Raw genomic sequence first — 15,703 nt, 5'->3', positions numbered from 1 at the left:
TACGATTGAGTTCATATCAGTTTATTGCAATCAGTTTTATACGGGTACGCACCCAAGTTAAGAAAATGTTCATCATCCAAACAAACCGAACTCTGGCGTCAATCGAACCCGGGTGCGCATCAAAAGTCAGGGCTCCAAACTGCGACTATTTTCATGCGGGTGCAACCAAAATGTTGTAAGAGGTTGTGCTGGCAAGACCACAACACTGCCCAACATCAGTTGGCAAAGGAAATTAAAGCTGAACGAAATTGCGCTACTCATTTGTGCTTCACGGACCGTTTATCAGTTTGGACAAATTCAGCGCAACGCAAGCCTATCTCGATCATGCGACACCGTTACTACACAGTGCTGGGAGATCCAGTGAGAAAGCGATTGATTTTGCCACAGAATTATTAACATTGCAGCGAGGTCTACTGAGAAGCGTTCAAATTCTGTGAAGATTACCCTCACGCCACGTAAAATGTAAACATCAGACGTTGTTATAGGAAACATGCTGAAAGTCGCTGCCGAAACAAAAGTGCCAGACAAGCAGAAAATTCCTGGGAAGGCGTCCAGGAGGCATCCGGAACAGATGCCAGAGCCACCTCAGCTGGTCCCTCTCTATGTGGAGGAGCAGCGGCTCTACTCTGAGCTCCTCCCGAGTGACCGAGCTTCTCAACCCATCTCTAAGGGATCATCCAGCCACCCTGCGGAGAAAGCTCATTTTGGCCGCTTCATGACCATAGGTGAGAGTAGGAATGTAGATTGACCGGTAAATCGAGAGCTTCGCCTTGCGGCTCAGCTCTTTCTTCACCGCGACAGACCGGTACATCGACCGCATTACTGCAGAAGCTGCACCGATCTGTCTGTCAATCTCCCGTTCCATCCTTCCCTCACTCATGAACAAGACCCCAAGATACTCGAACTCCTCCACTTGAGGCAGGAACTCTCCACCAACCTGAAGTGGGCAAGCCACCCTTTTCCGACTGAGAACCATGGCCTCGGATTTGGAGGTGCTGATTCTCATCCCAGCCGCTTCACACTTGGCTGCAAACCGTCCCAGTGCATGCTGAAGGTCCTGGTCTGATGGGCCAGCACGAAAACATCATTCGCAAAAAGCAGAGACAAAATCGTGTGATCCCCAAACCGGACACACTCTGGCCCCTGGCTGCGCCTAGAAATTCTGTCCATAAAAATAATGAACAGAACCGGCGACAAAGGGCAGCCCTGCCGGAGTCCAACATGCACCGGGAGTCTGCACCAAGCCCCTGCTCCAGTCGTACAGGGACCGGACAGCCCTTAGCAAAGAGCCCCGGATCCCATACTCCCAGAGCACCCTCCACAGGACGCCGCGAAGGACACAGTTGAATGCCTTCTCCAAATCCACAAAGCACATGTGGATTGGTTGAGCAAACTCCCATGAACCCTCCAGCACCCTGGAGAGGGTACAGAGCTGGTCCAGTGTTCCACGACTGGGACGAAAACCGCACTGAATCCAAGGTTCTACTATCGGTCATATTCTCCTCTCCAGTACCCTGGCATAGACTTTCCCGGGGAGGCTGAGAAGTGTGATCCCCCTGTAGTTGGAACACACCCTCCGGTCCCTCTTTTTAAAAAGAGGGACCACCACCCTGGTCTGCCAGCCCAAAGGTACTATCCCCAACCGCCACACGATGTTGCAGAGGCGTGTTACTTCTAAAACTAAAAGTTTCAAGACGTAGGAAAACTCACACTTATTTAAAAATAAAAAAAATACATTAAAGTACCATTGTAACCAGTAGATGGCTGCAGAGGAGAGCTTATTAGCTTATTAGCATTTCCACTACCTAATTTTTTTTTCACTTGTTTTGCTTTTGAATGAATATTTAGACATTATGAATGATAATAAAGTTAATTTTATCTACATCTCAACTCAAGCTCAGTGCTTTCTCATCCCTCCATTGTTACTAAATCAGGGGCTAGCGCCACTTTCTGTAGGACTTAGGCTACGTTCAGACTGTCAGTCCAAATACGATGTTTGTGCATATCCAAGTGAAAGTGTGAACGGCCAAAAAAAAAAAAAAGCGTTTTTTTTTTCAATTTGTTTCAATCTATATCCATTAGAGCCCGACCGATTTATCGGCAGGCCGATATTATCGGCCGATATTAGGCATTTTCCAAACTATCGGTATCGGCATTTGTAATGGCCGATAAATGAATATTTAAATAAAATAAAAACGGACGAAACACCCTTCAACCATGTCATGAGTGTTGGCGTTGTATAGTTTATCCACCAGAGGGCACTCTACACGTCCCTGTTGGCAACACGTGTATAACGCACCACACATCCTGCAACCTGCTGATCCAGACAGAGTCGGGCAGAGAGAACCAGTTATCCGCGAGTGAGATCATCGGTGAAGTGTGTTCATGGTAGGGGTGTGCGATATGACGATTTTTGATCGTGGACGATTAAAATGTCTCCACGATCTGCTTTTGAAGAAATATCGTAGTATCGCGCATTCTATCAGTTGCTATTCTGGCGCCCATCATACTGAACAACGCGACGTATATTCACATAAAATGTTAACGCAGCGGAAAGGGACACTGCAGTTCACAAAAGTTCATAATTTGCATGTGCTTTGATGCCTTGTCGGTTAAACATTTAATTCGCGTGCTGATGCGCTGTTCGTGTTTCTCAGCGCGTACATCATGTGAAGCTCACATGCACTAAAAGCCTGTCTACCAGCGCCTGGATACTGGACTAAGTTATCTTTCGAATCTTATTGTGCTAATACTGTCAAATACACACAAGGTTTACATAAACAAAGTCGGTGATGTCTAAAGTGAAAGCAAACTTGAGAAAATTGATAGAAAATCTGCTTGTCAAATGCATGTATATTAGACGCGTTGCGCGCAGCTCTTAAAGAGACAGTAGTAATAGTAAACACGTTGCAGACTGTCGTTCAGCCGCAGCATTAAAGAGTCACATAATGGATTTAGATCGCTAAATAGTAGGTTTTAGAAGGCAGGCAGCAACTGATGATTGAAAATGGTTTGATGTAGCTTGATGGAAAGAATTTAAAAAGTGCAGGTAAAGGGATAAGCAAGCTGACATTGTAACTATAAGGTAGTTTATAAGGCAATGTAGGGACTAATTATATTTTGATGTTCCTCTGTTCTGTTGTGACAATAAAAGAAACAAGTTTCTTTTTAAAATGCATTATATTATTTTAGTTAAAACTCATAAATAACTAATGTTAGGGAAATCTGTTAATGTTTTGTTGCGCGTTTCTGAAAAAAAAAAAATATATATATATATAATAATAATAATAATAATAATAATAATAATAATAATAATAATAATAATATATATATATATATATATATATATATATATAGTGAGGAAAATAAGTATTTGAACACCCTGCTATTTTGCAAGTTCTCCCACTTAGAAATCATGGAGGGGTCTGAAATTGTCATCGTAGGTGCATGTCCACGGTGAGAGACATAATCTAAAAAAAAAAATTCCAGAAATCACAATGTATGATTTTTTAACTATTTATTTGTATGATACAGCTGCAAATAAGTATTTGAACACCTGAGAAAATCAATGTTAATATTTGGTACAGTAGCCTTTGTTTGCAATTACAGAGGTCAAATGTTTCCTGTAGTTTTTCACCAGGTTTGCACACACTGCAGGAGGGATTTTGGCCCACTCCTCCACACAGATCTTCTCTAGATCAGTCAGGTTTCTGGGCTGTCGCTGAGAAACACGGAGTTTGAGCTCCCTCCAAAGATTCTCTATTGGGTTTAGGTCTGGAGACTGGCTAGGCCACGCCAGAACCTTGATATGCTTCTTACAGAGCTACTCCTTGGTTATCCTGGCTGTGTGCTTCGGGTCATTGTCATGTTGGAAGACCCAGCCTCGACCCATCTTCAATGCTCTAACTGAGGGAAGGAGGTTGTTCCCCAAAATCTCGCAATACATGGCCCCGGTCATCCTCTCCTTAATACAATGCAGTCGCCCTGTCCCATGTGCAGAAAAACACCCCCAAAGCATGATGCTACCACCCCCATGCTTCACAGTAGGGATGGTGTTCTTGGGATGGTACTCATCATTCTTCTTCCTCCAAACACGTTTAGTGGAATTATGACCAAAAAGTTCTATTTTGGTCTCATCTGACCACATGACTTTCTCCCATGACTCCTCTGGATCATCCAAATGGTCATTGGCAAACTTAAGAAGGGCCTTGACATGTGCTGGTTTAAGCAGGGGAACCTTCCGTGCCATGCATGATTTCAAACCATGACGTCTTAGTGTATTACCAACAGTAACCTTGAAAACGGTGGTCCCAGCTCTTTTCAGGTCATTGACCAGCTGCTCCCGTGTAGTTCTGGGCTGATTTCTCACCTTTCTTAGGATCATTGAGACCCCACGAGGTGAGATCTTGCATGGAGCCCCAGTCCAAGGGAGATTGACAGTCATGTTTAGCTTCTTCCATTTTCTAATGATTGCTCCAACAGTGGACCTTTTTTCACCAAGCTGCTTGGCAATTTCCCCGTAGCCCTTTCCAGCCTTGTGGAGGTGTACAATTTTGTCTCTAGTGTCTTTGGACAGCTCTTTGGTCTTGGCCATGTTAGTAGTTGGGTTCTTACTGATTGTATGGGGTGGACAGGTGTCTTTATGCAGCTAACGACCTCAAACAGGTGCATCTAATTTAGGATAATAAATGGAGTGGAGGTGGACATTTTAAAGGCAGACTAAGGCTACGTTCACACTGCAGGCTGAAACGACCCAATTCCGATTTTTTTGCCCCTATGCGACCTGTATCTGATCTTTTGATGACAGTCTGAACGACACAGATCCAATCTTTTCAAATGCGACCCAGGCCACTTGGGTATGTGGTCCCAAATCTGATACATATCCGATCTTTTGAAATGCGACTTCAGTCTGAACGGCCAGGTTGCATGTATCCGACCCGCACGTCATTGATACGCGAAAAACGTCATAATTCTGCATTGAAGTAGTCGTCGGTTTGAAAACGGACTGCATATTCGTCGAGCTGAGGTAAATCTGCCGAACGGGTCGACCTCGACGAGTGACGTCGTTGACCGTTGAGTACTCTTCTGCGCATGCAGGTCACTTCTGGGTCATTTCACGTTCACACAGGAGATCACAAAAGGTCGCATTTAATTGGAAATGTGAACGGCCTTGCAAAAAAATCGAATTTTTTCAAAAAATCGGAATTGAGCATTAAGCCCTGCAGTGTGAACGTAGCCTAACAGGTCTTTGAGGGTCAGAATTCTAGCTGATAGACAGGTGTTCAAATACTTATTTGCAGCTGTATCATACAAATAAATAGTTAAAAAATCATATATTGTGATTTCTGGATTTTTTTTTTTAATTATGTCTCTCACAGTGGACATGCACCTACGATGACAATTTCAGACCCCTCCATGATTTCCAAGTGGGAGAACTTGCAAAATAGCAGGGTGTTCAAATACTTATTTTCCTCACTGTATATATATATATATATATATATATACACTCACCTAAAGGATTATTAGGAACACCATACTAATACTGTGTTTGACCCCCTTTCGCCTTCAGAACTGCCTTAATTCTACGTGGCATTGATTTAACAAGGTGCTGAAAGCATTCTTTAGAAATGTTGGCCCATCTTGATAGGATAGCATCTTGCAGTTGATGGAGATTTGTGGGATGCACATCCGGGGCACGAAGCTCCCGTTCCACCACATCCCAAAGATGCTCTATTGGGTTGAGATCTGGTGACTGTAGGGGCCATTTTAGTACAGTGAACTCATTGTCATGTTCAAGAAACCAATTTGAAATGATTCGAGCTTTGTGACATGGTGCATTATCCTGCTGGAAGTAGCCATCAGAGGATGGGTACATGGTGGTCATAAAGGGATGGACATGGTCAGAAACAATGCTCAGGCATTTAAACGATGCCCAATTGGCACTAAGGGGCCTAAAGTGTGCCAAGAAAACATCCCCCACACCATTACACCACCACCACCAGCCTGCACAGTGGTAACAAGGCATGATGGATCCATGTTCTCATTCTGTTTACGCCAAATTCTGACTCTACCATCTGAATGTCTCAACAGAAATCGAGACTCATCAGACCAGGCAACATTTTTCCAGTCTTCAACTGTCCAATTTTGGTGAGCTCGTGCAAATTGTAGCCTCTTTTTCCTATTTGTAGTGGAGATGAGTGGTACCCGGTGGGGTCTTCTGCTGTTGTAGCCCATCCACCTCAAGGTTGTGCGTGTTGTGGCTTCACAAATGCTTTGCTGCATACCTCGGTTGTAACGAGTGGTTATTTTAGTCAAAGTTGCTCTTCTATCAGCTTGAATCAGTCGGCCCATTCTCCTCTGACCTCTAGCATCAACAAGGCATTTTCGTCCACAGGACTGCAGCATACTGGATGTTTTTCCCTTTTCACACCATTCTTTGTAAACCCTAGAAATGGTTGTGCATGAAAATCCCAGTAACTGAGCAGATTGTGAAATACTCAGACCGGCCCGTCTGGCACCAACAACCATGCCACGCTCAAAATTGCTTAAATCACCTTTCTTTCCCATTCTGACATTCAGTTTGGAGTTCAGGAGATTGTCTTGACCAGGACCACACCCCTAAATGCATTGAAGCAACTGCCATGGGATTGGTTGATTAGATAATTGCATTAATGAAAAATTGAACAGGTGTTCCTAATAATCCTTTAGGTGAGTGTATATATATATATATATATATATATATATATATATATATATATATATATATATATATATATATATATATATATATATATATATATATATATATATATATATATATATATATGTGCCGATATATCGGAATATCGGATTTTAAAACCAACAAATATTTGTATCGGTATCGGCCTTCAAAATCCTTTATCGGTCGGCCTCTAATATCCATATGTAGTTTGAAATCCTATTCAAATCGCATTTCTGGAAACCTGTTTCAGCCTGACCGCTCTGATCGGATTTTGCATGGTTTATGTGACTCTCACGCCACATAAAACGTAAACGTCAAACGTTGTTAAAGGAAACATAATGAAAGTTGTTGCAGAAACAAGGCTGTGTTGTTCCAAAGTGCTGGACGAGCAGAAAATTACAATATAACGGAGACGACAGCACGGAATAAAGCCGCTCATACCAGTCTCCTACAGTTCTGCCGCTGTCTAACCCTACTGACACAGTAAACCAGCGAGGCAGCTACACATTGTCATGTTGTAAAATGTAAATAATTTTTGCGGTTGCGGTTGTTGTATTTGGCGTATTCCTACCAACACAACGTCATTGCTATAGAAACCAATGCCAATATTCCTTAAAACAAAAGAGCTGCATGGACACACAAATCGGATCTGAACAGTTGCGATACACAGTGTGGAGTCGGACGTCAATAATTTTAGATGAAATTCCAATCGGATACACAAATAATCAGATTTGGACTGACAGTGTGAACGCAGCCTTGGCTGCTGCCCTCAAATGTTAGTCTGGAGCCCTGTGAACTTAAAATAAAAACTCACATTGTAATTTAAGTTAAGTCTATTTATTACCAAGGAATTTGTCAGTCAAGTCAAGTTAATTTATATAGCACTTTTTACAATACATTGTTTTGTAGCAGCTTTACAGTGATAACAGGAAAATAATGCAACAAAGTTTGTTTCTGTTGTTCAGCAGATCTAGAAGAAAATAGCGTCATTGTCTAGCTTAAGTAAGTTCAGTGATGGTTCATTTTTGTTGTAAAAAAATTATTAATTTAGTTCATTTATATATATAGCCGCTCTGGAGAAAACAGTGATGTCATCGTCCAGCTCAGCTCAGTTCTCATATAAAAGTGTCAATGCAGGCAGATCAGTAATATTGTTGAATATTAAATGCCCCCAACTAAGCAAGCCAAAAGCCAAAGGCGACAGTGGTAAGAAACCAAAACTCCATCAGGTGACAGAATGAAAAAAAAAAAAAAAAAAAAAGAGATGCACCGATTACAATTTTCTAGGCCGATTCCGATTTCCGATTTTTCATTGAGTTTGACCTGCCGATACCGATTTTAGCCGATTCCGATTTCATTTTTTCTAACCACTTTACAGCACACACAAATATTTATTTTCTATCTTTTCTTTAATAGAACATTTTGCATAGAACATAGATCATTTTTTTGAACAGATAATCGCTATAAAATAGAACTATATAAATTACTCCTGGTGTGGGAAATACACACACACACACACACACACACATATATATATATATATAGCCTTGCAGTATAAAGATATTTCTATAATTTCTGGCTAGTTTACTTTATTTTTTATAATCATAACCATACTTGCAGTTGCAAACAAAACTGAATAATGAAAACAAGTTTAAATGGGTAAATCTTCTACAAATATTTTTGAGTCTTCGTTTTCTTTTCTGACATACTGGAGTTCTTGTCAAAACACTAGACATACTTATTCTGTGCATTTTGAGCAATTTGTGTGAATTCATTTTTAGTTTGTCCATCAAAAGTGTGCTTTCACTTTAATTGAGCTTGAGCACCGTAGCAAAAATAGACCCGCGCCGAAACCCCCGCTTCACTGCTGCTCACACGACGCCCCTGCTTGACGCTCACGCATTGCTCCTGCTGCTGGTGTGAATACACTCACTGATTAACATGCACGCCGAAAAAAATTACGCGCTGCTCACATTTGCGGTGTGAAAGAGGGGTGAGAGGGCCATAATTCACAAGGTTTCCTACATGTGCGTTCCGTGTGCACGTGTGATGCTGATGTTTCGCAATGTGAATCATGCGGCGCCCAAGTGCATTTGACCGGCATAAAATCAGCACATGTCCGACTGACCGGCCGGTCACGGCCGATCACGTGAAAATCGGCCAATTCCAGTCACCAGCTGATCAATCGGTGCATCTCTAAAAAAAAAAAACTTGGGAGTAACCAGGCTCAGTCGGGGGGCCAGGTCTCCTCTGGTCAGTAATACAGGAAAAATGCAGGAAAATGTGAATAACTGTGTTGCAGGTTGATTTGAGTTGTGCCCCTAGGCCCCCTACATTTTCTGCTTGTGCTCCTAAAATTCTCAGTATGGGGCTACAGTGCTTCTAGAAAAAGTTAGTCTGGAGCCCTGAAAGTTGAAGAGTTAACAGTTAGATTGATTTATACAAAATCTTTTGTGGTAGTAACCGATCATCCACACCTGCAAAGTTGGTTAATAAAACAAAAGCAATAATTAAGTAATAGTTAGTTAATTGTTTGCACAATATGAGGTACATTTAAGCATCTGAAACCTTATCAGTTTGACAATTTTGTCTTGCAAAGTGCCATGTAAAAATCTAACTTGACTTATTTTCTTATTTGAATTTTTTTATTTCATACTCCTTAACAGATACAGTTTTTATTTTACTAAGCTCTTAAAGATTTTTGTAATTTCTTGGAATATCTAAATATCCAGGTTTTTCCAGGAAAATTAATAGCTTAGTCAATTCATGTGTACAAAATTTGAAATTCTTGACTCTGCATTGCACTTATGAAAATGTTTTGTAATAACTGTAGCACATGTTAAACATATGGCTATAATTAAAGGCAAGACCATTGATGGCTCCTTTTTACCAGGCTTAGGCCAGTGTCCACTTTAAATAAATAAATACTGATATTTATACTGAAGAATATATATATATATATATATATATATATATATATATATATATATATATATATATATATATATATATATATATATATATATATATATATATATATATATATATATATATATATATATATATATATATATATATATATATATATATATATATATATATAAAATATATAAATAATATATATATATATATATATATATATATATATATATATATATAATATATATATAATATATTATTATTATTATTATTTTACTTTTTCTACATTGTATTTTAAAATAGTACATTCTCAATAAAATATAGCCTAGGTCACAGTAGCCTATATACGATGCTTTGCATATGCCACTCATGCAAAATTACATGAACCAGACTTCAATCTTAATGTGACACCCAGTGCTGGACCTAGTTGCGCATTTCGGATGGGAAAACAAATTAATAGATAGGTGTTCAACTGTCCTGCTGTTATATCACAGTGAATACTATAGTAAATTCGATTTTGAAGCAAGCAGGAATTAACTGACCATATATACACAGCACAAAGGCTTTGAAACTCATGTTTCAAAAGGAAAGACAAATTCCTATGAGGCAGGCCCATTTGAACGATGGAGAGGGTAATGCATAATATTATACTAATACCCAACTATACTCCAAAAAAAAAAAAACATATCAAAAATAGATTTTACGCTCGCATGAAGTGGTTTTTCAGACAATTAGAAAAAGGAATATTTAGCAACACTGCAATGGAAACATTTTTTTCGCATTTACAGGTCACCTGGTGTACGTAAAAGTTGATCTCTCTTTAAAGGAAGCGCTGTTTGTTTGGACAGAAGACGAGACTTTTTTAAATTCATAAAAGACAAAAGTATCACGGGAATACTAGATTCTAAGTCAAAACCGAGGTGTCAGTTTTGTGTACCGTACCGTTACACAAAACTGACACCTCGGTTTTGACGTCACGATTCGGTGTAGCAGGGGGGAGAAAACTAAACATAAAATTGCTTTTTTTTTTATAAACAGTGGTTTACTGAACAAATTGTGTCTCTGTCTTTAAATGAATTCAGTTATAATTAAAAGTTTAAGGCTAAAAAAATATATATCTCTGCTAATGCTGTAAACTGAGCCCTTACTTGCCCATTATTATAATATTAAAGCTTAACAATAGAGCCCAAACTATTAGCCTAAATTCAGTTGCTATTTATTTTTAGATATAATAATAAATCACTCAAATAACAAATTGTATGCTAACATGTAAACTGCACATAAGGCAGTTTTTGCATTAACTTCTAAATTTAATTGTAAAATTATGTTTTTACTCCAATTCGTTGTTGAAATAATCATTTACACACTGGCAGTTATTTTCATGACATTTTAAAGGTCCCGTTGCATGCGATTCCATGTTTCAAACTTTAGTTAGTGTGTAATGTTGCTGTTAGAGCATAAATAATATCTGTAAAATTATAAAGCTCAAAGTTCAATGCCAAGCGAGATATTTTATTTAACAGAAGTTGACTACAAAAAAACGGCTCGATTGGACTACACCCCTCTACATCCTGCATTAGTGACATCACCAGAACCGTTTCTTGACTAACCTCCGCCCACAGGAATGCTCCCTCAACTCTACTGGCTACTTGCGCACTTCTTATAACTTAGGCTACTGTGTTTACTCAGCTCTTACGGTGATTTTCTGAAGTAAAACTGACGCTTCATCTTTTGTGTGATGTACAATAAACTTTATTAAACTCATCAGTACATGTTTGATCATCATTCAGACAGCAGACTTGTAGGCTATTAATAAATAATGGATACATAGACTACAAGCAGATGACAAATACGTTATAATAACCGTAATTAAACTACTAAACCATACCTGTTTCATCTCTATACAGCAATCTGACTCTGTAGGCATTATTGTCCGTATCGAAATGAACGCCGTTACTGAGAGTTTCTGATATTATCATCATTCCGTGAGATGAATTTTTCCTGACAGACTGAGCACGAGCTCATGAAGCTCCGCCCCCTGTGTCGTCCAGCAGCACCTCATTTGCATTTAAAGGGGACACACTGAAACGGCTCGTTTTTCTGAGCCCCAAAAAATGTCAATTTAAACATGCTGTAAAAAATGATCTGTTGGGTATTTTGAGCTCAAACTTCACATACACACTCTGGGGACATCAGAGACTTATTTTACATCTTGTGAAAAGGGGCATAGAACGGGACCTTTAAACATACATTAAATCAAGACATCACTAACAAGTTAAGTAAAATATAATGAATATGTAGGCTAATATAGTGCTTAGCAAAAGAGTTAATTTCTCTGGCAAACTAACAAATGAGGTAAATGATGTAATGCAACGTGGGATATTGTTTACAAGCTGGTTTAGTGATATCTTCCCGCCATTGAAACACTGATTGAGCGATTATATGAGATACGTTTCAGTAAGTTGAATTGTAGCTTTCATTCACGTTTATTAGGAGGAGATAATCGCGTTCACTCGCACTGCTGCTTAATCTGAGGTGCTTATAGTGATCTGTCACGCCACATTAAAGAGCGTCAAAACGGTATTTATTGTTTGAATTTCATGATTAAAATGGATACAATTTGAAATGACACTGTTTATCGAAAGTAACAAAACACAGAGCTTAATGCGATTATTGGTGGTTAGGCTACAACGCTGTATTCGTCTTGTACACATAAGACACAAAAATCTGCAGGACGAATACGTGTACAGTTACACCCCTAATTAGGCTACTATTTAATCAAATGCCAAAGAGGAAAAATTTGTTTTGTGACAATGTAAAGTGTGGTCAACCTCAACAAAGCCTCAACATTGGGGCAGCAGAGGGCGGGGCGAGTTCGGTACGGTTTGAATATCGTTACACCCCTTAAAAAAATATATATATATATATTCACTGAATACATACACACTGTACTGACTCAGTGTGCAAGCTATTGTGTCTCACAACTCTGTATTTTCAAAAAAGGAGATCAAAAGTATTTCTGTGCTGGTGTCACCATTCAATTTGGTCACACCAGCATGGTGTCAAGCCACTTTGGGCTGAAAACAAATCAGAGACCCGCAAAATCCTGGTGGGACTGTTTTACATACCTTTAAAAAGCCCAGACAATAAAGGAGACACAGCGGAGTTGAAAACTTCTTCCTGTTCTGTTGTGGGGTCAAACACATAATCATAGGTGAAAGCCTTGTCAACGCCAACAATGACCTGAAATGGGAAGAAAAAAAAAAGATTTCATAATAATAATAATAATTTGTTACATTTTATATAGCGCTTTTTCTGAGACCTCAAAGCGCTTCACATAGATGGGGGAATCTCCTCAACAACCACCAATGTGCAGCATCCACTTGGATGATGCGACGGCAGCCATATTGCGCCAGAACGCACACCACACACCAGCTTACTGGTGGAGAGGAGACAGTGATGAAGCCAATCAGTATATCAGTACATGGGGATGATTAGGAGGCCATGACGGACAGAGGCCAAGGGGCAAATTTGGCCAGGATGCCGGGGTTACACCCCTACTCTTTTTCGAAGGACATCCTGGGATTTTTAATGACCACAGAGAGTCAGGACCTCGGTTTAATGTCTCATCCGAAGGACGGTGCTCTTTAGGCAGTATAGTGTCCCCGTCACTACACTGGGGCATTAGGACCCACACAGACCACAGGGTGAGCACCCCCTGCTGGCCTCACTAACACCTCTTCCAGCCGCAACCTGGTTTTCTCAGAAGGTCTCTCCAGTCCAGGTACTAACCAGGCCCAGCCCTGCTTAGCTTCAGTGGGCAACCAGCCTTGGGCTACAGGGTGATATGGCAGCTGGCATGCTGGATTCATGAATCTTTAAGTACTGACATGACCTTTTGATGCAAAAGAGTGAATGAAATAGGCAAGATCTCATGATACACACCTGAGGTTCACCAGGTACAAAATTAAGACAGCACTGACATCCTTCATTTATCTCTTTGGGAACCAGAGGCCGGCATCTCAGCGCAACCCTCACAGGAATGGCTCTCTCATCCTCCTTGGTCATGCTGGAAGAGCAAATAAGGCTGAATCAAATGACAACCCAACTCACATATTGTCTTGCAAAGTCAGTGTGCACAGAGCAAGACCAGACCAGTTACATAGTTATTGCCATTATGTTAATACTGTGTCTAAGAATAATTAGTCTGATCAACCAAAGACACCAATGAAAGCCTGTTGCACTACACAAGCTTAAAGTTGTCAAATTCACAATGCATTATGTGAAACATTTAGCCTAGACATTGAACAACTTTAGACAAAACAGCTGACACTCGTCACAGCTTTCCTTTGACAGAAAAGCGCTGTAAGGCACACTGACTGGGTTCAAAAAGGGTGTAAAAAAAAAAAACTTCAGGGATTTAGTGGATAACCAGAGTCCCCCAAAAGTGCACCCTGCAATTCACCTCTTTCAATTGCATCATGAAACTAGAAACTACAATTCTTTAGTAATGGGCTAATCTTGGTCATCTAGGGACATAGTTGAGCACTCAGAGTTTGACATCACTAATTGCCTGCATATTAACAAAACACTACGGTAGCCTTTTGGGTTGGAGGTGCTTAAATCCTAATGTGTTCCATCAATGGCCCCTACTACTTTTTGCAATAGCATTATTAAAACCAAAGATTAAAGTTTGCATTTGAAGAAGTTAGTCAACAAAAAGCCACTTTTGTGAAACTAGTGCAGCTGACAGTTAATTGCGGTCTACAGCAACATTCAATGTAAAGTTAGTTTAATAGATAACGTTAGTTACTTTTTCATCCAGTCCAAGTTTGTATGCAACTGACTAAAACAAGGTTTCTGCAGGTTTTATTATAGTAGATTTAAGACTTTTTAAAAGACCTTTTCAAGACCAAGTAACGAAAACAAAAAGGACTAAAGAGAAGGGAACACACGTCAATATGTTCTCTTTATGTCTAGGGAGCACACAATGAGTTGCATTAGCAACACTTCAAAGTTTCAAAATACAACCTCCTACCAATCTCCATTATTTTTTACATTTTATTATTTTAACAAAACAAAACAAAAAGCTTAATTCCTGCTTAAACTCAAAATCAGTCTTCAAGAAAAAAACATTAATGACTAACTTGTTAGATTAACGTTATGATTTATCCAACAGGCCTAAGTCCTGAACTAGCCTACACTTAAAGCCATTATCAGGTATCTTTATACACACTTTCTACATATAAAAATAAATTTGAACTAAACAACACACGAACAAAATAAGGAGCTGATAGCAACAAACCGGGATGTTTAAAATGCATGTCATTAACGTTACCTTCCGCCCTGTAACGTAGTCTGTTGTTATCGGGCTCGAAGAGTAAAGCGTAGTAAACGTTCCTTTCTACACAAACTTGACAACAGTTTCAAATAAAACAAGAAAAATGGTAATCTTAATCGCCCTCACGGGATACCGTTATCTTTTGTTAAGACAGACGTCCTTAACAGTTTCTGCCATTCAAATTCGAGCACAGCGTTAGCATCTCTGAAGAAAGACCCTGCCCGCCACTTTCAAATAACCTCCTCCGCCTCTGCCGTAAGAGGTCGATCAATTCAGCTCCGCCCATAGACTGTCGTAAAAACTGTATTCCGTTTCTCCATAGGGAAATTGATTTTGAGCGATAACTTATAAACCTTTAAAAAACAGACCTACTAAAGCCGTCAGGCCGCATAATTTGGGGTCGCTATGTCCATTTCTTTTACTGTCTATGATTATTTCAGCCTATTTTTAAAACAATCGTGTTTAACAGCGGAATTCCTGATGAAAACTACATTACCCATGACGCTGTACAGAAAATAATACCAATCAGAGTCGACCAAAGCAACACGCGCCAAAGTAGCTCTTTAACTCCGCCCACTCACATGAAGCACTCATAGGAAGCACCAGAGAATGTCTAATATGGCTCTGGAAGCACTGTGAAAAATTCGATTATGCTGTTCCCAATGCTTCACGGGAATGTAGTTCTTTCCTCAGTAAAGTGGTCAGGGTTGAGTCCATAGAGT

The 15,703-nt window shown here is 39.8% G+C and overlaps 1 protein-coding gene across 1 annotated transcript in view; it reads right to left on the bottom strand.

Annotated features, from left to right (window-relative positions):
* kif4 (kinesin family member 4) overlaps nt 1-15,404 on the bottom strand; it is a 141,460-nt gene extending 126,056 nt beyond the window's left edge. Inside the window, exons 1-3 of the mRNA XM_081390432.1 lie at nt 14,979-15,404; nt 13,586-13,709; nt 12,769-12,883 (exon numbers count right to left, since the gene is read on the bottom strand). Coding sequence (XP_081246558.1) covers nt 12,769-12,883; nt 13,586-13,708 — 238 coding nt within the window. The 5' untranslated portion in view covers nt 13,709; nt 14,979-15,404. The remainder of the gene's footprint in view (nt 1-12,768; nt 12,884-13,585; nt 13,710-14,978) is intronic.
* Nucleotides 15,405-15,703: the final 299 nt, after the last annotated feature.

The sequence above is a fragment of the Scardinius erythrophthalmus genome (assembly GCF_964197995.2).
Source record: "Scardinius erythrophthalmus genome assembly, chromosome: 17".
Lineage (NCBI taxonomy): Eukaryota > Metazoa > Chordata > Actinopteri > Cypriniformes > Leuciscidae > Scardinius > Scardinius erythrophthalmus.
The sequence above is the reverse complement of the archived record's forward strand: the minus strand, read 5'-3'. Positions and strand labels throughout refer to the sequence as shown.